Raw genomic sequence first — 24,497 nt, 5'->3', positions numbered from 1 at the left:
CATTTAGTGGTATTTCGACAGTGTATCACTGTCTCTTGGGGCTGTAGCTCAAATTACACGCTGTACTTACACATTTTAATATTTCCAGCCAACCCCTGCCACCATGTACTCAAAGCGTGTACAGCTAACCAACTCCTCTTTATTTTTCTCTCTAAAACTAAAATCCAATCTTTAAATTGCAAAGCTAGGCAGTGCTGATCAAATATAAATCAAGATGATGTTAATGCACTGCCTATTTCTCATCTAAAGTGTTTCCAGAAACTTAATTTAATGGCGAGAATTGTGAACAGGAAGCGGCTGTCATACTGCTTCCTGCAAAATGAAAATGGCGGCAAGAAAAACACAAATTAAATGTAAAAGTAAGCGGCGCTGATCAAATACAAACCATGAATCTGTTACTGCGTTGCATATTTCTTCCCTCAAATGTTTTCAGAACCATGTTTTAGCTCAACGTTTAACTCTGACATGAGATCCTGCCAGCCACTATTGTTTCACACTATTTCCAGAGGTCTCTCTCTTAGTTGTAGGTTTTCTACCTTCTGAGCAAAGCCATAGCCTCTGACCTTTTTCTCCATTTTCTCTGGTCAAGTAGCACAAATTTCTACTGTATTTCCATCTTTTTAATGCATAGATGGCCTGATTTTATGTTTTTTATATCTGTGAAATACTTCTTGTCATTTTTAACGTCCACTAAATTATTATAAACCCTGTGGAGTAATGGTAGTACAGATTAATGACGACTTGTGTATGTTTTTGCATCACACTGTTTGTACTTTATGTGTTTTTATTATGTTTTTACACTTGCTACAAACTCAAATTGCCCTCTTGGACAAAAAATTAATTGAACCAAATTGAATTCTTCAGAGCAACCCACCTTCAGCTGACTGAGATAAGGCCTCCATGTGTTGTCCATAAGCTGGAGCCTGTAGCGTTTGGTGAAGTATCCCAGGTAGGAGATGAAGGCTGTGATGAGGAGGACGTCTCCAAATAGAGTTCTCTCCTGCTTCTTGAAGTTTTCTACAGCCTCTGCCCAGCGGACGTTCTCTGATGCCAGACCCCCCACCTGAAATGCAGAGACAGACCATTACTATAGCATATTCCCCACAGGCATCCTGTAAATTGAAATCTAAATTAATGTACTGCCTTCATCCATGCACAGCCTCATGAACATCAGGAAATCTCCAGAAGAACAATGCTAGGCTTCCTTCAAGTCCTTTTTTATGAGGTTTTCATATTCTTTATCACCTCTCTGCTCGTGTACCAACACCTCTACTCTTTACTGCAGCAATGATCCAACTTCCCTTCGGGGATCAATAAAGTTCACCTTAATATCTTATCTCTTCCAAACTTGAGAGGCTGCGTACTTAGATACAGACTGTAACTTCTCAGCATACATCACGGAGGCACTGTACACTCCAGCAAGTTGACTGCATTTGCATTGATATTTGTGGCTGACTAGCAAATGAGCACAACCTCTCGTCCTTTTGTTACTCCTGTCAGGCCCTTTGAAATCTTCCTCTGAATAATTCAGATTATCATACTAACACTGTCAACACTCATCCTTTTGTTGTGCTGCTGTCAGCAGGAGATTTGCACACTGGCAGATGATGGTGGGATTTATATGTGTGTGCAAGTGTGTGTGTGCATGTGTGTAAACATATGTACTCTGCACCTAAGAGAGACAGCTGCATAACAAGCAGATAGAAATATATTTTGGGTTTATGCCTGAATAAATACAGGTTTGTGCATTACAGCTGTGAAGCAAAAGCTACTCAGTGATGTTTTTAGGTTTTTAATGTAGTGCGTCCATGGGACCCACAGGTGGTCACTTGAGTAGGTCTCAGGGAAATTGAGTGGGGTCTCCAAAAAAATGTTTGTTTTTTTGACAAATTGCAGTGTTACACTTGTGTTTGATGTTATCTGCTTCTAATTATGGTTACATGCATTCACATTGGGGCTGTGTGATATGACAAACTATATCGTCTGAAGATAGAATAACGTCTTATTTCATATTATGCTATATCATTGATTTTGTCTACATCATCTGATAACACTTTGCATCCATCCGCATGGCTGGTGTGAGGGGGCATCTAAACAATGCATGCTACCAAAACAAACATTGAGGAGTTGGAAAGCGATACTGAACATGGGGATTCAGCACAAGACACTGTCCTTTTCTCTCCTCCTCTCACAGACAGACACAAAAAGCAATGCTTTTGCAGAGCTCCAGACTGTGACTATTTAGTCACATTTTTCATTTTATGTGAATTTTGTTTGTTGATTAAGACTCTGTGTTGCAGCTATTCTTGGGCAGCTCTCCCTTGTAAAAGTGATCTATGATCTCAATGTGACAAACTTGCCTAAAATAAAGGATAAATACATGCATAACTATATAAATAAATAAAACAAATGTGATATTATGTTATAATCCATATAAATTAAAATAAGCTACTGTAAAAATGTATGAGTTCAACATTTTTCTATATATAATTATTCTCTTTCTGCCTGAGGACAGTTTTTCTTTCACTTGTTAAGACTACAAACAAAACTGGATCTTGCGTTAGGTATGTGTGCAGATATAGAAAATGGTTGCAGCAAGGGAAAATATTTTTTCAACAGGGCGTGTCCTCCAGATGGTAACTCATCATTATGGACCTGAGTGAATACAGCAGCTGCTGACACAACAGACATTTCAACATAAGATTACAGGAATGTCTGTAGTAATATCCTACATATTCATGAATTTGGGAACATTTCATGAACCTAAAGATATCAGGTTATTGTTTATCAGGGCTCCCCAGGGGCCTCCATACCGCTCCACCAACACCACACTGAGCTTCAGAGAGCCGGGGACGGGAGGAGGTGGGCGGGCAGACAGGTGTCAGATCTGTGCAGAGCTCCACAACAGAAACACCGACACATCACCGACAGTTTGATAAAAACATCCAAAACACATGTTTCACTCTCAGTGGTTTCACTCTCAGAAACCACTGAGAGTGAAACGTGTGTCACGCGAAGAGTCACGCAAAGCCACTATTCATGTGGCTTGTTTTTCCCAATGTGGCAGTTTATGGTTTCTTTCAGATTTGAATGTGTCAGGGATGCAGGGCGCATACAAAGCAACAACACTTACCATCTGTTTCTATTGCGCAAAAAATGTGCATTAATTCTCTACCCAGATTCATACTGGATGTTGTTAGAAATCATGTATACTGCTTCATAGCAATAGTTTCAACTGTTTGCTGTAATTTAAACTTCTCGTATATGTCTGTATAATAAGAGAAATTGCTCTAAAAATATGTTTTTTTGTTGTTTTTTAAAAGATTAGTTTTGGGGGGGGCATTTCCCTTTATTTATAGAACATTGTGACACAGACAGGAAAGGCGGGAGAGATAAAGGGGAATGACACACAGCACAGAGCCACAGGCCAGACTCGAACCCAGGCGGCTGCAGAAGCCTTAGGCACATGGGGTGCAGACTCTACCCAGTGAGCTTGAGGTCACCCCAAAATAACATGTTTAAAATAATATTAAACCATGTACCGACATTAAAGAAATACTTTTCGCCCCCAAATGATCATTTGTATTTCAGTTACTCACCCTGTGTTGCATTAAATTTGGGAAGAAAACTTTGCTTTTCTAACACGTCCCCATAATAAATAAGTATCCTACTCTTGATGAATTTAAGTCATAGGTGTCCACCTTTAACATCAGCAAAACTACATTAAAATGTATCTTTACAAACTCTCACACAACTAATGCAGTATAAGTTGTTGATCTACAAGTCAGCTCAGATCAGCTATTGTGTAGGCTAAAAGTAGGCTTTTTTAAGTGGCCAGAGTATGTTTTGCCGCAGCCCCATCCACAGCAGTACAGTAGATTTGGTTCATCAAAGATGATAGTGAGGCAACACAGTTCAAAATAAAACAGAAATGGCAGATAGATTGGACCACCGTGTTTAACTTTGTATCTTTAGATTTTACAGTTATGACTTAAAATGACGACAGAAATTAACAATAATGAACAGAAATGAACAGGTTTGCCAAATTCATATAACTACGCAATTGAAAACAGTAGCCAGTTGTCTACCTGTAAGTGACTTTTGTTGTTAGCGCAATGTCACTGTGAGTCAATCTACTGTATCACCACCTGGATTACTCTGGTACTGAGGAAAACTTCTGAATCTAACAGACTAAGCTTTTTTTAAGCTTTTTTTCTATGACTTCTAGGGACATTTTTGGAGAGCTGTTCTCTGTGGACACTCCCAGTAAATTGTGGGTTCAGTTGACCATTGCAGATGCATACTGCGTCATGTATCTGTATGTTTGGAGCTGACAGAGAAGAAGCTGTGTTACATTTTCAGACAACTGAAGACAAATAATACAGTAAGAACTCGATCTGAATGCATTATTTGTTCATATCTCTTCAAAATAATGCATTCATATACATGTTCACACATACTAAATAAATACGTACTGGTATGTGCATTTAAGAAATTGAGAAACACACTAAAAGGCAGAACTAAAAATAGCTTGTGGGTATACCAATTTGTACCCATCTGTATCTATGTGAGGGAAGGGGCAAGTGGGACAGATGGGCAAGAGAGTTTGTTTGTGTGTTTGTGTGTGTGTGTGTGTGTGTGTGTGTTAGTGGGACGTTGATGCTCTGTGTGACCCCGCTGTTGCCCTCCTCACCAGGCGGTTGGCCAGAGAAATGGTGCGCGCGGTTGACTCTGCTTCCTGTTGGCACTTCAACTTGTCTGCAGTGGCTTTCTCAAACTTGGCTGTCAGCTTGGCCAGGTTCTCATTAAGGTGCTGATAGGCCGCACACGCACGCATGCGCACGCACACACACACACACACACACACACACACACACACACACACACACACACACACACACACAGGGATGGAGACAAATTGGCACTTGTTAAAATACAGTGTGGTCATAAAGAATCTTCAAAGACAAAGATAGCTCAAGTCTGCCTGTGAAAGAAAGTCGGGAGTGTGAGAAAAGTTGGGTAAAACTTATCATTCCCTCCGCTATGGATTTATTTGGCATATGGAAGCAATTAGCACAAGGACAAACAGGATTAATCGGTGGAGAGGCACACAGGTTCAGTAGATTAGTTTGAGGATTGCTAATTCCCCTTGGCTCCGAACCTGCTCTCCGGGCGATCTGACTAAGGGCTGAAAAATGACAGAGAGAAGTCATGCTGGATCTTATTAAGACTCGTCACTCTACAGGGTTTGATGTAAGCAGCCGACGCAGCGTCCCGAGCAGCGCGCTCTGCTGGGGCTCTCAGACGCTCTGATGTGCTGAATGTCAAACGCCACTGAGAAACAATTATTTACAGCTGCTTTTATCAATAGGGGTTTTTAGGTTGATGGATTTGGTTTTAGATTAATGAACAGTAAAAGCCTTTAATGGCACTTACACCAGCTTTGTATTGATGAAATGCTGGTGGTATATCACTACTGGCAGAGCTCATGTGTCAACTGTCACTCAAGCTTTGATAAAATACTTCATATCCTGATTTTTTTTGCCTCGGCTTACAGCCTCTGGTTGTTTTGATTTTATTTTGGCGGCATCAAATTCTTATAGTGCTGCATATCTTCTGGGTTTAATCGAGTTGTTGATGCCTCAGAAACCTTTTGCAGCTCAGTGATGAGATTTCTGTTTTTCACAAGTCATTTTTCAGCCCACATTTTGTTTTGCACAAAAGTCGGCCCACCAACTTAAGTTTCAAGAAGCTCTTTAGTGTTTGTGTCAGTGGAGAAATGTCTAGAAAACAAAAACAGGACTTCAAAGAACAGTAAGTCCTCTCTTTAATAAAATTGTAATACAATTTCATATATTGTATCCTCAGGATTTTAGATATTGAAATTTCCTTCTTTTGGAAGAGATACTTGGCATGTAGCAAATAAACTTTTCATTTCCTGTATCCTCAGTCCAATGTGAAAGCTTACATTGATCTTGCTCTTGATGGCACTGAGCTTCTCCTGTGCAGCAGCCAGCTCGGCGTTGGCCTTACTCAGAGCCTGACGCTTGGGCTCGACTTCGCAGTAAACCTCGTAGAACTTGACGATGTTTAAAACCCAGGAGCACAGGCCGGCCGCTGCATTTGACTTGGAAGCTACCAGATCTGGCTGGAACTCTGGATCCTGGAAAAGATAAACAAAAGAGAAAACTAATCAAACCTGCAACCTGGGCAAAACATGATCTAAATTGAAGTGATTGAGAAAGACCAGAATCTGTTTTGTGTTCTAAAAATAATTACGCAACTGAAGTTTCATGGAGGGACAAATATTTAGAGACCCTAGCTGTGTTAGCCGATGGGACGAGAGCAGGGTCACCATTCATCAGGTGCGTTACTTCCTTCTACCCCTAAATTCCCCCAAAAGCTGAATTATATACAGTAACTAAATAGAAGTTAGCATACGCAGAGTAGAAACCTGCTTTTTGTTATTATGTGAGGGAAAAGTTGTTTTGTTGCCAAATCAGTTTTAGAGAGGTAAGAGTTAAGGATAGTATCGATAGGGGGCGATATACGATAGTATCGGCACGCAAATTAAATATTGGAAATGACCAACATGCTAATTTGTGCCAATATCACAAACTATTTTTTTTGTTGACAAAGTGAACAGGTACAAAACATCAACCCTAAGTTGAAGTACTTTTCTTATTTTGCACAATAAATGAATGATGCATACAGTATGTATAACAAGATGTTAATTCCACTACAGAAGAGACCTGATGAGCACTAAAATTAGGCAGGGATAAAAATGGGTATATCAATATCAATATCGGCCAAATGGGTTGTTTTTTTATCGGCTTTATATCGTGTATATATATCAGCAAAAAATTCAATATTGTGCATCCCTAGTGAGAAAGAAGAAAGAGCAGCTTGTCCATTTTTGTTCTATAAAAAACTGAACTCAACATTTTTTCCCACCTATCTGTTTGACTGACTTTGGAATGAAGTTGGTTTAATGTAAAAAAAGCATTTAATGTAGAGTAACTGATAGCTCAGCTCACTAGTTTCTAAGTAGCTTGCCCAACACTTAAATTACAGTGAGTGTGATAAAAAGATTAAAAAGTAGCTGAATACTCTTTCTTGTAGTGTGATAAACATTTGTTTATGACAACCATTACTGAATATTAAAGGTCTTTTAGAGGATGTGTAAAATCATGTTCCATTAACAGTCTGGAACTGAACCAGCGAGGGTACAGAGTGAATTTTGGCCTTATCCGCTGCACCGACATACCTAGCATCTGCTCCACTGAACTTCATAATCAGGGAGGCTGTTAAATTTGTAACGCTAAATTAACTGGTTGATTTTTCTCTGGCTGTCATTTGGACGCTTGACAGCCATAATGTGCCACTGTCATGGTAGTCACGCCCCTGTTAAGTGTATGACTTATTAGCTGAACTTGCCAAGCGGAAGGCATTGCACACTGCGCTGTTTGCACGGACTTTAATGGATGAGGGCTAATTGGGACGCTCACCTGCAGGTAAGGCTGAATAGCTTTAAGGCAAGCCTCTGGGATGTTCTCCTTGTTGAAGTTTATCAGAGAGTCCAGGAAGGCGTCCACTTTGGCCATCATCACCTTTGCTGCCTTCCAGCTGCGATCCTTTGGGACTTTGCCGCCAGTCGCTGTCAGGACCATGACTGCCGCTGTGACGTTGGTCACCGCTGCCACTGGAGAGCCGAACGACTTCAGCTCTGTCAGGTTGTTCTGAAGTACAGAGGGAGTTATGGATGGGAAAAATGAAAGAGCTATGATTTAATTGAGTTTGAACAAGTACATATCTCTGCTGTCTGCTGGGGGAAAGGAGAGGGAAAAAAGGAGAGGATTAGACTAAAGGAAGAAGAACCTGTGCTGACTTTGAGAAGACAACAGAGAATTCTAATTAGAGCATCTTTAGAGAGCTCTGAGCAGTGATTGAACTGTCTGTTCTGCTTGTTTGAACAGAGAGCACCTTTTAAACACAGAGGGTGTTTTTGAAAATCCCCGAGGCTGCTCATAAACCTACGCGGGATACGAGGATGAAGTAAAATGAAGTAAAATGCCTGCAGAACATAGAGAAGACATTATTTTAGCAAAGACCCAGCTAAAGCCTGTGATTCAATAATCTTATCTACAGTTCAAGGCCTGTGTGGACATAAGTTATTCTAGTGAAGCTGGGAAAACCAAATCAAACAAAGAAAAAAAAACACAACCCCTGTTAAAAAGAAGAAAACCAAGAGAGGAGAGTATGATGGAGCAAATCAATAGGACACGGCGGGGGGGATATGAGAGTAACTGACCTTATTGAGAGTGTTAAGGGCATCCTGAGCAGCAAGTAGAGCCGGCTCAGCCTTAGCTAAGTCCTCCTCGCAGTCTCTCTGCTTGCCGCTGACCACCACAGCAATGGCTGCCACCTTTTGCTCCTCCTCATCAGCTACTGCTTTCTCTTTGGACACCTTCTCAGTTTCTATACCAACTACCTGTAAATGGCACACAGGATTTCTTGCTGTATTAGTGGTTCAGCCAGTGGCTTTTCACAGCATGGAAACAATGCAAAAAATAAAACCTCCCAAAAAAGTAATTTCGAGCTCAGTTTGAAATGAAAAGAAGAGAAAATTGTAAAACTGCAAGTCACTTAATATGCAACTAAAACTTTCCACTTATAACAGAAGATGATAAAGATCACAGGCCCACGCTGCAGAGAGCAGATTCCGAAACCTACAGGTGAATCTATTTGTGGATTATCCAGACAGGTTTCCGACAGCTAAAGGCAAGTTGGATTTAAGACTTTTAATGCCACTTGGAATTAAATGTAAGGACAATTACTGACAATAACTGAAATTACAGGAAAAAATGCAAACTGACAAATGGGGGGAGTAACAGTTATGCCCAAGTGGTTATTTTGACACAAAACATGACTTTTTGTGGGGCTGGACCCAAATATTTGGCTCTTCATTCATTAGTATTCATTAATTGGGTAGGTATTTGGTTTTCCATTTAGGTTTATTCTAAATATTCGGCTATTTTTTTTTCTTTTTTTTTTTTTGCAGAAGACGAATACCAATTCAGTGTTTATGATGCTGCTGCTGCACCTGTCACATACACAGTGACAGGGATGATAATTTTAGCCAACGATTATTAACAGGTTTATTAACTAAGTCAAGCCATTTCTGTGTTGATTACTAGTGAAGCTACGAAGCCCAGAAAATGGTATTTGGGACAGCCCTTCTAACTGTTTGTCGGCATGTTCCCGCTGCAATTTTGTGTCTCTTACTCTGCATGTGGGATTCCACTGCCTTGATTCTCATCATCCAACATTGGAAAGAACTTTTTTGCATAAAATACACAAAGCCTTATATGCACTGCCTTATTCTGGTTTCAGGCATGCTGAAAAATCTGGGTTAAATTGCGGATCACTGAATTTTCACTTCCCTATGTCATATGGGTGCAGTGACAGCTAGCTAGCAGACAGCGGATCCTCTTCTCTGAGCCTCCTGGCCAGGAGCCAAATATAAGTGTCTATGGTTTCACTATCCTGATCTGCATGACTATAATGCCAGAGGCATAAATGTTATCAGTTATTTGAGGATTTTACAATACAACATCAGAAAAAAATAATTCATAAAATCCTACTTCCCATGTCTTTTCAAAGCATTAAAAGACTTTTTATGGATCTGCAGAAACTCTGCCAGAGTAAAGGGTACACTGTTCCTCAAAGACATTTCTCATTTCTTGGAGCAGCAAAAGTGAAATTCCACTCCACCCATTGTATTCAGCTCACTGCAGAATTCTCAACAGATATCTCAGTACCTGGGGAGATAAAACCCAAACTATCTGCATGGGTAGATATCACAGTAAGTGAGAAAATACCAACATTGAAAAATGATATTTTTTCTCGCAGCGTGTCCAAGAATTTGCACATGTTCTTGCCTGGATCAGCTTGTCAGCGTCTTCGTTCTTCTGTTTGAGTTCCACTTCCTGAGCAGCCAGCTTGGCCTTGAGGTCATCCACCTATCAGAGGATGAGACAGGGAGAGCAAGAGGTCAGGAGGGAAGTGGTGGGCTGATGCTACAACTAAAACTGGAGATCTGGATGAATGAACTGTAGATTTATTCTCTAAAGCAGAATAAAAGTTTCTCTGCATGTAGGCTAATCAATCTACCCTTAATTCAAACATCAGGAGTATGTACATAAAATAACAGAAAGAACATGAAAGGGGGCTCATGTATCTTTCAGGGGCATAATAACACTACTTCAGAAGGAAGCAGCAGGCTGGTTTGATCACATTTTATCATGGTGGCTAACTGCTTCTTACTGTAAAAACATTTCTTGGGAAAACTCAGAGGTGTTTGAAGAGAACGCAAAAGTTTATAGGGAAATTGCAGAAGTATTTATCTTCTTCCCTCCTCCTACCTGGCAACCTCGCTGAGACAACAACAGGAGTTGACTGTGCCTGACTGTAAATTACTTGAATAAGTTTTCTCACTGTACAATCATAAATTAGAGGATTTGTTAGGTATATCTTTGAACCCTGGAAAGAGTAGCGGTTTTCTTGCTTCTTCTGTCTAAGCCGAGCTTGGCTAACTACTTTCTGAAACCACAGACTGAAGGTTTATATCAGTCTCTCAGTATTTCCCTGAGGATTTTTTTTTTCAGCAGAGGTGCTGAAGTGCATGAGTTTATTTCTCTCTGCCAGAAGATATTTAGCACGCTCGCTGACATGAGAATGGCCTCAGACATATATTGTTACAAAGATATAGAAGTCTTATTTAATAAAATGCTTCCCATACCAAATACGCTTTTACAATCACCCCTGCATGTCAGTGCAGATATAACATCTCACTTATAATGTGTCAATCAATACTGTGACTCTAACTTTGCTGGGAAAAAACAACTAATGATTGTCAAGAAGTAGAATGCAAATGAAAGTTACCTACCTAAGATACTGTGTCTAAATACTTCAAGAGGTTTGAGTTATATGAAAACCAAAAATTGTTACAATTGAGCCCCGTCTGCCCTAATCAACCCTGCGTTTCCACTCACAGACACAAAATAACTCAAATCCTGGAGAAATGCAGATGGGAAAGAGCTGCAATGCATAGAGATGCCCTGAGGGCAAAATACAGGACAAAACAAACCTCAATGTAAACACAGTCAGAAAAACAGCCTCGACAGAAGCATTCTGCGTGTGTGTGTGTGTGTGTGTGTGTTTGTGTGAGGAGAGAGAGAGACTGAGATGCTTGCACTCAATACGGACAGGTAAGCTGGATGTCATGTTATCAGTAAACATTGAAGTACCAGTGAATGTTAACTGTGAGCCACTTTTTCTCAGAACCACCAGACCAGTGAAGCTATTTAAGCAGTGCGTGGAGAAATTCTTTTGAGTGTTTTGCATCATTTGATTGGCTCTATGATCGACCTTCACACTATTAAGAACAAAAACTGGCAGTATTTGATTCATAATCCATACGCGTTCCTGACTCGGGCTTCTTAAAGTAGTGATAGTGAGTTAATTATATATGAGTAGATTTTCATACAGCAGCGGAGCTAATCATTTAGCAGCAGCAAAGTGCTGCTGCTAAATGCACATAGGCGAAACACTTATCTATTAATTTCACTCTTTGGAAAGAATGGAATTTAGCAAATGTCAAAAATATGTTCCATAACCTTTTGAAACCTGAGCAAATGGCTTTTCTTTCAAAAACACTGGAAGAAGGCAATGCGCGACGAAAGAAGAACTGATCCAGAATTAGCGAGATATAATTACAACGTCCACAAAAGAAAGCTAAAAAAACAACAATGAAATGACGTTGAAAAGGTGCTTAAAAATTTGTGATCATTTTGTAACATAATTTTAATGCGTATTTATGATAATTATAGTTTTTCCCTGGCTTTTTTTGCCTTTTTTTCCATGGACACTTTTCCCTAGCTTTTTAAAAATAATTTTCTAAATCTAATATTGTTTTTGCAATTTGTGGAGCATTTCTTACCAAGTTATTTATTGTCTTTTTTGCCCATGTTTTAGAACTTAATTGCACTAATGTGCATAGAGTTAAAAGGTTTAGATACTTATTAAAGGCATCTTAAAGCAGCCCAAAAAAAGTGATGTCACTTCAGGTTTCAAAGGGTTAAGTTCAGTGGGCCTGCTTGCAAATGTCAGAGCGTGTCCAATCCACATTAGATCAGAGGAAGAAAAAAACACATGCACCAATGTAAATACTGAATAGAGCACAGGGGCAGGCTGCTGACAATAATCTATTTTTGTCTCATTAAATGATATAAGTAGCAATCTGTGTGTATATCATGGCAATTAATGAATCTATCATTATCATCTAATTGAATCTCTTTGAGGGGACGATCATTTGTTTTTGTTGTGTGTATCCTCGTTGGATCGTATTAGTAATACAATCACCGATCGAGCTTGATGGCAATTTAATTGAAACCTAAACATCTCCTCGATTCTTCAAAGCAATAAAGAGGATTCGGTGGCTTAGGAAAGCTGAGCAAATAAGCTTCACAAAGGGTCTAAACCTTTGCAGATAACATTTTGTGCCCTGCAGGATTGTGCCATGGACCGTGCATGTGACCTTTAATCCATTAGTGGAAAAAAATCTAGTCTGTCCAAGTAGATAAAGGGGCAGGAAAAGATGAATGGCATGCATATCTGGAAAAAAAAAAAAGCTTTAGGATCAAGAGCTGCTATCAACACACACACAAACACGAATGCACACACCAAGGACAGTCATAAAGAGAAATTAAAGCTGTTACAAACTCCTCATAACTCCCCGACAAATAGGGCTCTGCGTTACCGTCCGACTCCATCAGAATGTTGCACTGGGGAAATAAAAACAGACTGTTTTTCATGCTTGTCTTTCAGCTAATTAACAAACAGGAAATCAGGCCAGAGGGAAGACGGCCCTTTCGGGTTGCGACGATTGCGTGAAAAAGATTCGGTCGAACATTAGACGAGCACCAAGTGAGCCATCAACATGATGAATAGGCAGGGGGGAGACAAAGGGGGGTGGGGGTGGGGGCAAAGTAATTGGTGGGAGACACGGGTGATATTCAATACGTCTGAGCTGCTCCTGTGTTTATCCACTGCGGATGGAAATCCAAGCAGGAAAGCTCTGCTCTGTCTCTGCTCCTGACTGTATGAAACAACCCACTCTCTCTCCCTGCTGCTGTAAATGTAGATTATAACAACTGTTTCCTACGGCAACATAACATTTGATACCAAAGCAAGAAACTGTACCCATTCATCCGTGTGTGAAAGCTTATGGAGTCGTGGTGACTAAGTATAGATTCATTCATGCAACACAGATACTTCTGCCTGTGTGTGTGTTTGAAGGGAAAAAGTCTAATATTTCCAGTTCTTATCATTTTCGGGGAAACTCGCCATTTTTCTTTTCCCCAATGCAAAGAGCTGCCAGGATGCAGTAGATTTTACTGAGAGACGAGGTTTAACACCATTCAGGTGACTGCCGTGAGTTACGAATTACTACCATTTTTCTCACTTGCTTTGGCTCAATTACTGAATGAGATTTTTTTAAAAAAAACAACAATATCTAAACAATCAGTTTAATCGCAACAGATGCAAATTTTACATTCATTAAAAAAAATGTTCATGTGTTTTAGGGTCCATTTACACAGCAATGGTTCCTGCATGAAACGTTAAAATTTTGTTGCAGTTTGGCCTTTTGCTCACATGACTGTTTTAGGGCCTCGGAAACTTATGACGCCAGTGTAATCTTTTGAAGATGCAACTCCTTCTGTTGCTGTGTAATCTGGCAATGCGTGCATCACTAAACACTTTCAAAGACCCAACGCTATTACGTGTCCTGTCAATGACTTTCAAGGTCTTGATTCTCCTCAAAGTCACAACTTTCAAGGATTTCAATTACTTGTGTGAACCCTGTACTACTATCAATACTTCTGCTATAGCTTTTTCTACTAGTGATATTAGTATAACTGCAAATATAAGTTATTAACTACTGTATAACTATTTATTTTACTACTGCTACTGCTGTTATTACTACGACTACTACGAGTAGCTGTTATTCAATTCAATTCAATTCAGTTCAAAACTTTATTAAAGACTCAGCTCAAAGAGAGGTCCATGGGTCATAAAAAAATAAGAATTATAAAGGAAATAAAACACATATATAAATCATATATACATATATAAATGCACTTATACATACATATACATGTATACATACGTTCATACATGCATATAAATATACATATCACAGGGAATCAAGCACTGACATACAGACATGAACACCAGTGGTTCTAAATGACAGACTTAACCTCACAGAACTTAGCTCAGGATAGGCTAGAGCCAAAATAATGCCATTTTCAGATTTCCCACTCTCTCTGTTACTCCTATTTCTTTTACTTTTACTATTTGTACCACTGCTAGTAGTAACACTACTAATACTACCGTCTTGGGCAACACTTTCTGCTTTTGCTTGAAAAGTGCTCTACAAATAAAGTTTAATATCATTATTATTATTATTATTATTATTATTATTATTATTATTACCAAAAATGCCACTACTGCTATCATAACCACTATTTCTCCTATTACTAGTAGTCATTTTTACTAATATTACTACCATAACAACTTGTACCTCTACCAGTATTACTAGTATAACTGCTGCTACTTTTATTACCTATTAATATCTCAGCTGCTACCACTAAAATTGCTACGACTTGTACATCTAGTACTCGGTCTACTCCTACAACTATGACTACAATTACTGTTACTACCGATGTTACTACTCTTACAGTTACTATTGTTATTACTATAACTGCTACAACTTTTATTAGTACTACTAATACTAAAACTGCTGCTACTTTGATTATTAGTATTACTACTTTTACTAATGGTACTGCTACTACATTGTGACAAAGATGGGTGCATGTGTTTGTGTAATCGTTTAAGAGACAGTGAGTGGGCATACATATGCGCGCGCGCGCGCGCATATGTACACACACACACACACACACACACACACACACACACACACACACACACACACACACACACACACTTTGCTTTAACCCTCCTTGTTTATCATGACCGCAGCAGCCCCTGGTGAGCCTGGGCTTCTCTTGCACAGAATGTTAAATAACAGTATTTATAGCAGCGCGACCGTCAGTGTGGATGCACGAACAAACACCGGGTGCATTAATGGTGGCTCGCTGCTGTAAAGGCTGTGCTCTCTAATTAGAAGCCCTCTCAATTACTGCGCAGCCCCTATATGCTGCATGTGTGTGTGTTGTCTTGTTCTTACATGGAACAGGTGATGGCAAACAAAAACACAGGACACTGTGGCTTTCAACATATTAATGTCACCTATGTGCACAGTGTGTTTATGCATGTGTGAGATTTTTTGCGGGTGGACATGTGTGGGCATGTTTATGCAAAGCTGTGGAAATGCATTATGTAGGGAGGAAATTATTTGTGTGTGGTTTTACATTCACTTGCACAGTGTAGTAGAGCCACTATAATTAGGGCTGCTTCACATGCAGACCTCGTGTTGCATTATTCATATAGCTCTCTTCTATAAAGGTGCAGATATGGTAAACATTTGGACAAATGGATCCAGGTGTAGATATTAAAGATGGAAACATGAAACGATGGAAATAAACATCTCTCATGACAAAATAAAGAAAGGACAAAAGTTAAAGCAGGTATTTTTCTACTTCCAGTAAAGCTAAGCAAGGTGATTGGCTTTGTAAGGCATTGCTTAAGTATAGAAAACAGTGCTGCTATAACACTATCACCATTTCTTTAACAATTATAGCTACTGGATTCCTGCACAGTTATCAAAATGAGCTTATCCAGGGAGCTAATTACTGTGTTTACTTTTGGTCAAACTCAGAGACAAGAGACACATTGCACTTACATTTTAAGAACTTCTAATTCATGTTGGCTTAAAAATTGTAATAAGGTCTATTTCAACTTCTGAAATTGAAATCTGAAGAACTACTAAAATGGTAGGCTGGGAACCAGATGAACATGCACACATTTTCTCCGACAGATGTGCCTGGTTCTCCTCCCATTCAGGCTGTTGTCCAGCAGACCTCAGGCGGGCTGAGCCAATCACAGCTGTTTGGTATAAGGCGTGTTTGAGATGATGACCGACAACTTGCTTAAAGAAGAGCTAAAAATATAACTGTGACTCGTTTGATTTGTACCTTTGGAAAGGTTGCAGCCTAGTCTACTTCCTGGCTACGATTGGTGTCAGTTTGGTGTGTAAAATACTGTTTTAGGGAGTGAGACGTATGAAACCTGGGGCAAGTCTGAAATGGATGCTTTTGGCCTTACCTGAGCAGAGGTGCTGTTGAGTTTCTGCAGGCCGTTCTCCAGCCGCTCCATCTTGGATGTGAGATCTTTGCTCTTCTGGCCCAGCAGGCTGCGATACAGCTTGATCTGCTCCAGGAAAGACTTGGGCGTGGTGTAGTTGTAGCGCCGCTCATTTGACAGGTACTCTTTGGACGTCTGGTTGACGCTCATGTGGACGTAAGCCATGAATTTACTGACTGACTCCTTCACTTGAGGCTGCAAGGATTACAAATCCCAGAACTGGTTACTTCACCATTAAAACAAGATGACTGTGCACATTTGGCTGGAAAGCAATATTTCCTGAGGCTCGGGCTCCGGATTTAATTTTCGGGGCCCCTGGTCTGCTCTTGAAATAAATATCACATTCAGTGTGTCACGGTGCCTGACATTTGAAATTATATTTTCAGAGTGTGAACATCATTTTGGTGGGTGGCTTCGTCCCTGTGTGTATATTAAAGCATGAGCTGTTCTCACTTCAATATTCTCCACCTCCTGGAGGAACTTGAAGCTGACCGACTCCAGCGCCTCCCGCGGCCACTCGTGGAACCAGTCGATGGCCGTGCAGTTCACCACTGCGGGGAACTTCCTGCTGCGAACCCTCAGTTTACTACCCACTGGAGAGAAGCACAGAGCCACCTGCAATGCAAGCACACAGACAGACAGACAGACACACACACACACACACACACACACACACACACACACACACACACACCAAGGTCAGACAGCAGTGAGATCATAGTCATTTTCTCCCTCTGTGAATACATCTGGAGTCACAGTCGCAACGAGAAGAGAAAGGCGGGGGATTCCTGCTCTGATTAGCACTTCTTCATGGTCAAGAGGGGGAAGAATGGAAAACTGCAAATTAATTATTTGCAGCTACATCATTAAGCAAATAAAGCCTCCAGCAAGCATGTGAATTAAAAGAGTGTGTTGAGCTGTGGGCTACGTCAGACTGATTTTCACTGTTGGAGACTAACAGCTGGCTTGTTGAGAAGCTCAGCCAGATGCTCAATACCATTAGAAACAAACATGCAGAAGGCACACCCAAAGACACTACTGATGATAATCAAGGCTGGAGAAAGAAGTGGCTGCATACTTATCTTACATTTCCTGTGACAATGGCTTTACTCTGAAGCTTCACCTAGCTGCTTTCACTCCACAGAATTGAATATACTTTATTTCCAACATTACTATATTAATAATACTATGTTAAAAACTAGAAATACCACCATATGGTTGTATGCCTCCGAACACCAGTCAAGTTGCACTTACAATATATATCCATGTCTGTGAAAACACTGATGCTTCCCACACTTCTTCTACCTGGGAGCACAGAAGATCTATGCCATCAGCACAGTGTCAAAGTTGGTACTCAAGATCAGTGTCACCAGTTCAGTTTCTGACCAAATATCTCCCCATCGGTTCTACACTTAAGACATTGAGGAACTGCCAGAAAATGTTTTTGCAGAACATTATGATGTTACAGTTGACCTACGACCTCTTCGATTTGAAATGACAGAACTTCATCATTGTATCCTATAAGACATCTGTGTGAAACCTGAGTGTATTAATTCCTGAGTTATGGCCAAAAACATGTTTTATGAGGTCACAGTGAACTTGACCTTTGACCTTCAACCACCAGATTCTAATCCGTTTATCCTTGAGTTCAAGTGGAAGTTTGTGTCAAATTTGATGAAATACCCTCCCATGTTCTCAATGTATAAGCATGACCTTGACCTTTGACTACCAAAATCTAATCAGCTCATCTATGAGTCTACTCAAACATTTTTGCCAAATTTGAAGGAATTACCAAACAGTGTTCTTATATCAATATCACAATCACAAGAATGAGACTGTCGAGGTGTAAAGTGACCTTCACCATTGACCTTTGACCACCAAAATCTAATCAATTCATCAATGAGGCCAAGTCAACCATTGCGCCAAATTTGAAGAATGTTGTTCATGAGATGAGAGCACGTTTACAAGAATGAGATGGATTTAAGGTCATAGTGACTTTGACCTTTGACCAGTGACCACCAAAATATAATCAGATAATCCTTCAGTCCAAGGCGATGTTTGTGCCAAATTTGAAGAAATTCCCTCAAGACGGTCTTGAGAAATTGCATTCACAAGAATGTGCCAGATGCATGGACGGACAGACAACATGAAAACCCAATACATCCCGCCTCGGCTATCGCCACTGCAGAGGCATAAAAACACCAATAACCAGTAGATAATGAACATATACAAGTGATTTAAAATAAGCAACATAAATAATATTGCGTGTCTGAAATTGAGACAGAGCAATATACTTGTCTAATCCTACCCCTATTCTACTCTACTAATCCATCAGCACTCAGTCATATAGATCAACTGTCCGCCCAAGCCTCCATCCCCACAACTGAACCACCATGTTCATTCTCTTCATCCATTATCAATGAATATCTCCAGAGGAACACCACTTTAAGTGCCATAAGGTTACAGCATTCATGTTATTCAACATACATCTTAATCACCGCGTCGAAAACGGCAACCTTTTTTGTTAATTACTCATTCAAGTCTATATGTGGCCTCTTGTTATTCACCTTCCATGGGCCTGTATCAAAAAGCTGTGGACCCCTATTGGAGCCCCTTTCTTTGCATTTTGAATAAGCGTACAAAAGAAGTAACTTTTCAATATGTATCTCAATACATGGAGCACAATGCAGGAGACACATCTATCAGTTGACAGAATTTGAATCACTGGCTGTGAGTCAATCTGTATCTCTGCTGTATAGATTTTCAGTATATATGAGCTCATCTTTACACTCCAATACAACAATCCATCAAGTGAAATGCTCACTGTAGAATATGCACAGAATCTCAACATGTCCCTCCACAGTATTGTATCCTAGGATGCTACCTGGCAACAGTTTTGCAATCGATCAGCTATTTTGCTGGATATTTAAATAAAGTCACATTTATTTGAAAATGTGCACCTCTTCACACAATACCAACTGTGATAGTATAACGGTCTTAAAGGAAAACTTCACCACCAAAATGATAATATATATTGCAATTACTCATCTTGTGTTACATTGTATTTGTAAAGAACAGCAAAACAATATCAAAACATACGTTAACAAACTCTCACACCACTTGCTCAGTTTAATCCAAGTCTCATTTATCCAGTTGTATGCTCAGTACTCCCCAAACTAACAGCCCTCTCTAACAGGGAACTGAACTAAAAGTGAAACTTGTCTCTTCAAAGCCAGACTCCCATTAACAAAAACAATAACTTTACCTCACAAAACATGGAGCTGCCTGTTTACTGCTGAATCCATCATTTAGTTAGTTTGTGCTATTGTGTGACTTTGGTGTTTAAAGGAGTTCATTCAGATTCACCAAAATCACTGCAAAATTTGTAAATGGCTGTTTTAATATAGTTTTGCTGTTGTTTTTTTACTTCACTTCAAGTATTTTCCTGTTTTGGGAAGACAATGTTAAATTTTAAATGAATTCCACAGACCAGATGGTGAGTTTCTGATATACAGATAATCATCTTGTGGTTAAGTATTCCTTTAAAGCTAGATTTTTACACAAATATATTTGTGTGAATTTGCAAGAAATGTACCCTAGATAATGAGGAAGCCATCTTGAGGATTGAGGTAAAATTGTGCCACCAAATAGTTTTCCAAATCAGACATGGAGTGTGGGACTTTGGTATCTGTGGCCCTGAGGCATGCCTATGAGCTGTAAGCAGTTATTTCAATGAAAGAAGAAAAATACCTGCACTCTGTGTGGGACCATTGTCTTTCTTTTAAGCCACACATTGAATTACTTGTACAAGACTTAAGTTGAAATTGGGTTTTTATTTTAGAAACAGGAACAGCTATTCTTTCTTGGCCAAAAAAAGGCTGGTCTCTGCTACAATTCTGACTGTACTTGATGATGGGGATGTATTATGTATGAACGCACCCTCCCAGTTTTTGCATGCCCTGGACTTTGTGTATCATGGTGCATTGAGATTCATAACTAATTGCAAGCCCCTTATTCATCACTGTATCCTGTATGCTTGGGTTGGTTGGGTTAGGGTTAGGGTTTTAAACTTAGTGGATAAAGCAGGGGCCCCATGTATAAAAGCAGTGTCCTTGCTGCAGCGGCCGCGGTTTGATTCCGGCTTGTAGCCCTTAGCTGCATGTTATCCCCTCTCTCTTCCCCTTTCACGCTAACAATCTCCTGTCCCATATAAAAAAAAATCTAAAAAAAAAAAAAACAACCCCAAAACAGGACTTTTGTATTTTCTATATGCAAATGTCAGTGAGTATCTCAGCTGGTCTTTTTACTATCTTGCTTTTAAGATCTATTCATAGCATATATAAACATACTTTTTAGTCCTTCCTTGTGGTAACTTCATTTTGTATTCATTTAGTGTTTTAAATTGTTGCTTTGGAGTTGTATATTTAGATTTTGTATTTTTATTCTATGTTGTAACGTTTATTGCTGCCTGTCTTGGCTGAAATTTTTCAGGTCAAATAAAGGTTAAATAAATCAAAATGAGTGAATTCCCTTTTTTAGGTTGTTTCATTAAAACTATTTTTACAGGCATGAAGATTTCAGAAGTTCAGAAATAAATCTAAATTTGTTTGGTAGATTTTTTCCCCCATCTCCTATCCAGTTATCATCTTGCAACCCCTTTAGAGTCATCTAATGGCTACTTGTGGTGGTGGGGGGGCTGATAGCCAGGTTGGGAAACGGTCCAAATCAAAATCTGCTCCTAGGTCTGACATAATGATTTAAATGTTTGGCGCAGGATTTAGACTGGTGCTCACCATGCAAAGCTAGTTTTGAATCAGACCGCCAACAGTTTTTCGAAAAGCTCCCTTTCCATCCAGACAGACACAGAGCCAAATAGTTAGAAATCCACTCTTTACAAGCTGTGCCCATGGGATTGCCTTCACAATTTATTCATTCTCCAGCCCAGGGAGGCTTGAGCTGCAAGCGAGGAGAGGGGGGTGGAGGATGTGACTAGTGGTGGTGGTGGTGCACGCTGTAATAATGACAGGATAAGCAACCCCCTGGAATCCCTCTCTCCCGAGGGGGACAAAGCGGCTACACATTGGTAAAATTATCTGCAGCTAAACGGCGGCTTTTCTGCTCGTGCCGGTGATTTATAACGACGTCCACTGCCTCCGAAAGCATTCAAGTTCATCTGAAAATGCCAGGAAAGAAAATTGTCTGGGGAAAGGCTTCATCATAAAGCCAGATGTTTATCCAAGTATGAGGGTTTCTTATTTTTGAATGGTCAATTAGAGTGTGAGGCGGCATGCTATTGCTATATTAAGAGAGGGTGGAGATCATAAACAGACGCAGCTCTATGAGAGAGACAAATAACAAACTTTTCCCCTCGAGGAGAGCCGCTGAGAGCAACTTTCTCTGGATGATTAGTGGAAAATTGCAGAGGAACAGAGCATTTTGTCCTGTGCTTGTCTGAGTATCTGACTGGTTCACCTTGAGCTGTCTGCGAACCCGGTCGATGAAAAACTTCCAGCAGTTTTCCCTAGTATCCATCAATCCCGAGCTGCGGACCTCTGGCCTCGTGCTGCCAATGATGTTCTCCACCTCGTCATCTGGGAACAGGTCCGGAATCTCCCCTTGAAAAAATAAAATTACACACGTTACCTCCGGAAAAAAAGCCGCCCTATAAGATTGCGGAAAGCAGTCATTGTGATTTCTTTCTGTTAAAATTATGCGAGAACTCACCATAACTTTCTTATCGTCTCAGGATCTTAGCTGACACTGAGACTCTTTTATCAAATCTGGGTGTGTTAATAGAGGTGGTGGCAGCAGGGGTTCATACACAGGGCTTATGCTAATGCACAGATCTGCTTTAAGTCACAGCCTCACGGGAGGAGCAGAGCAGGGACTGTCGACATATACACAGCACCTGAAAATTGTCAGTATCAAGCCTGATCTAAGTTCACATGCTTGTGTTTAACTGTGCTATTTTGAAAGCAACTTTGATTTTTGTACCAGGCACTTCCAGTTGTTTGACTTTTACCCTACTGTCCCTCTGGTTAGCTCACAGCCTATACTGGCGCAACACTAAGGTAAAATATAAACCTTTAAGGGGTGCTGGTATCCCACCATCATTTTCAGCCAACACAGGCACTGCTGTGGGAGTACAATTTAAAGATTGAGCAGCTCCTCTGAAATATTGTATTTACTGTATTTACAAGTTCCGAGCACATTACCAGCCTTCCAAAGCTGTAATTATGAGTGGGAAATTTGGACATTTCAGTGATATCCTATTTGCCAAGTTGTGACCTTTTTGTGACATTTCAGGGCAGCAAAAATGGTTTAAAGTATGAAAACAATGTTTTTTGTTCCTAGTAGCTATCACTTACTTTTGGTAGTTGCACATTTAATATATGCATCTATTAGCTGTAACAAGCAAGCAAACTTTTAATTATAAAGCATGCCAGGTACATACAGTGCCTGGCATGCTATACAGACATTGATAACAACGTTATATTCTAGTATTACGTGATGGTTAGGGGTAGCTGAGCTAGTACTGATGCTGGCAAGCACATCTGCTCTCATGTTAAGATGGAGACAAGCATTCACTATGCAAGCACTTATAGCACAAATATTATCTTACAGATCACACTCGGGCTGGCATGTTATAAGATTTTCACCACACTATTATCGTTTACAATAACATAATTATTGCGATATCTATAGAAAATAAAAAAAATAAAATTAATACTATCTGACACTCAAAATATGAGTTTAGGGAGGTGATGAAAGTCTTTATCCATAAGTATGAAGTGTACAGAAATCAATTATCAATCAATAGATGGCGTTCAAGAAAGGGAGACAAAGGGAGAATGGAAAGAAAAAGATATTACTTTAAGGACTGCATTTTAAACTTAATATAATCTTATGTACAGTATGTTAACATGATATCAATATTTCATTTTTGAATATCATCTTTATTGTCAATACCTGTGTCTCGCAATACCGCTAGATCACAATATACTTTGTTGATCTCATAATCATCATTTTACATTTACATTTTTTACTGGCTGCAATTAAAACAGTGTCAGGCACTGTTATGTCTAAACTACAGTAAAAACTGGTGGAAAATTAAAGAGAGGGACATAAACTAGCGTTACCACATTTGTCTGTTTGCTGTTGTGTTTTAACATTTTTTCAAGGAGAACTGTGTTTTGCACTTCTTCTCTGTAGTCGAGAAGTTTCTATAGTAAATGCAGCGAAAGCTAAGTTATTGGAAAGTTGCTGTTTACAGCTACAGCCATCTTCATCTGTTGCATGACTCTCAACTTGCAAGATGTAAGCTTGCAAGAAGAGTGAGACAACAACCAAGAAACAACTAAAAGGTTTACTGGTGAACGATATAATTTTCCTACTTTTGGTGGTAACTTTGAATACAAACTATAAAATAGTCACTTTTTTAAATTAAATAACGCAGTTACAGTAACTAGAATTTAAATGGATTCTTAACCCATTAGTTGTGTCTCAATCATAGCAGACAAACATAGCCTAGACCCTGGATTTTTTGACAGAAAAGAAAGAAAGTGAAGGTGGAAGGTAGACTATTGCGTGCAATATTTCTGGGAGTTATAAATTACTTAATGTTACACTGAATGTGGTGGGACCAGCATGTCGAACTGCATGTTTACTGTACAAAGGTAAATCAGCCAAATTTATAGCAGTGCAATAAATGGCATGAATCAATCAATTAGTATGAGACTGTCTCCACACATAATGGCTGACAATTTCAGTTTGCACTGAAAAACTGATGTTATTGTCCCTCCTTTTGATCAAGAACAAAAGTTGTAGTTTTTGTGCAGGATTTGAATTACTGTTAAGGAAAGGACAAACCTTGCTGTGTGTATGTTTTTGCAAACAGGTTTTATCACTTTTATTTTAGGCCTGTCATGATAAGAAATAACTGCCAGGAGTCTGAGATTTTTTATTTCTATTTTCCTCTGCCGAGAGTATTAAAAACTAACTTGTGCTGCTTCATTTGAAGACCCGTGGAGACTCCTATAAACAGGCCTATCAAAACATATCTGTTGTGTTTTATTTTTCCACTACTTAGTTTTCATCATAGTGATAATGGG

General features: G+C 39.6%; 1 protein-coding gene across 1 annotated transcript in view; it reads right to left on the bottom strand.

Annotated features, from left to right (window-relative positions):
* dnah9 (dynein, axonemal, heavy chain 9) overlaps positions 1 to 24,497 on the bottom strand; it is a 186,454-nt gene that overhangs the window by 65,873 nt on the left and 96,084 nt on the right. Inside the window, exons 52-60 of the mRNA XM_088069941.1 lie at positions 21,859 to 22,001; positions 16,840 to 17,001; positions 16,348 to 16,581; positions 9,942 to 10,022; positions 8,312 to 8,491; positions 7,509 to 7,739; positions 5,969 to 6,163; positions 4,694 to 4,813; positions 875 to 1,063 (exon numbers count right to left, since the gene is read on the bottom strand). Of these exons, the coding sequence (XP_087926067.1) occupies positions 875 to 1,063; positions 4,694 to 4,813; positions 5,969 to 6,163; positions 7,509 to 7,739; positions 8,312 to 8,491; positions 9,942 to 10,022; positions 16,348 to 16,581; positions 16,840 to 17,001; positions 21,859 to 22,001 (1,535 nt within the window). The remainder of the gene's footprint in view (positions 1 to 874; positions 1,064 to 4,693; positions 4,814 to 5,968; positions 6,164 to 7,508; positions 7,740 to 8,311; positions 8,492 to 9,941; positions 10,023 to 16,347; positions 16,582 to 16,839; positions 17,002 to 21,858; positions 22,002 to 24,497) is intronic.

This window comes from Plectropomus leopardus, chromosome 19 (genome assembly GCF_026936395.1).
Source record: "Plectropomus leopardus strain MGB_pleo_1.0 chromosome 19, ASM2693639v1, whole genome shotgun sequence".
NCBI classification, from domain to species: domain Eukaryota; kingdom Metazoa; phylum Chordata; class Actinopteri; order Perciformes; family Serranidae; genus Plectropomus; species Plectropomus leopardus.
This window is presented reverse-complemented; position numbering and strand designations above follow the sequence as displayed.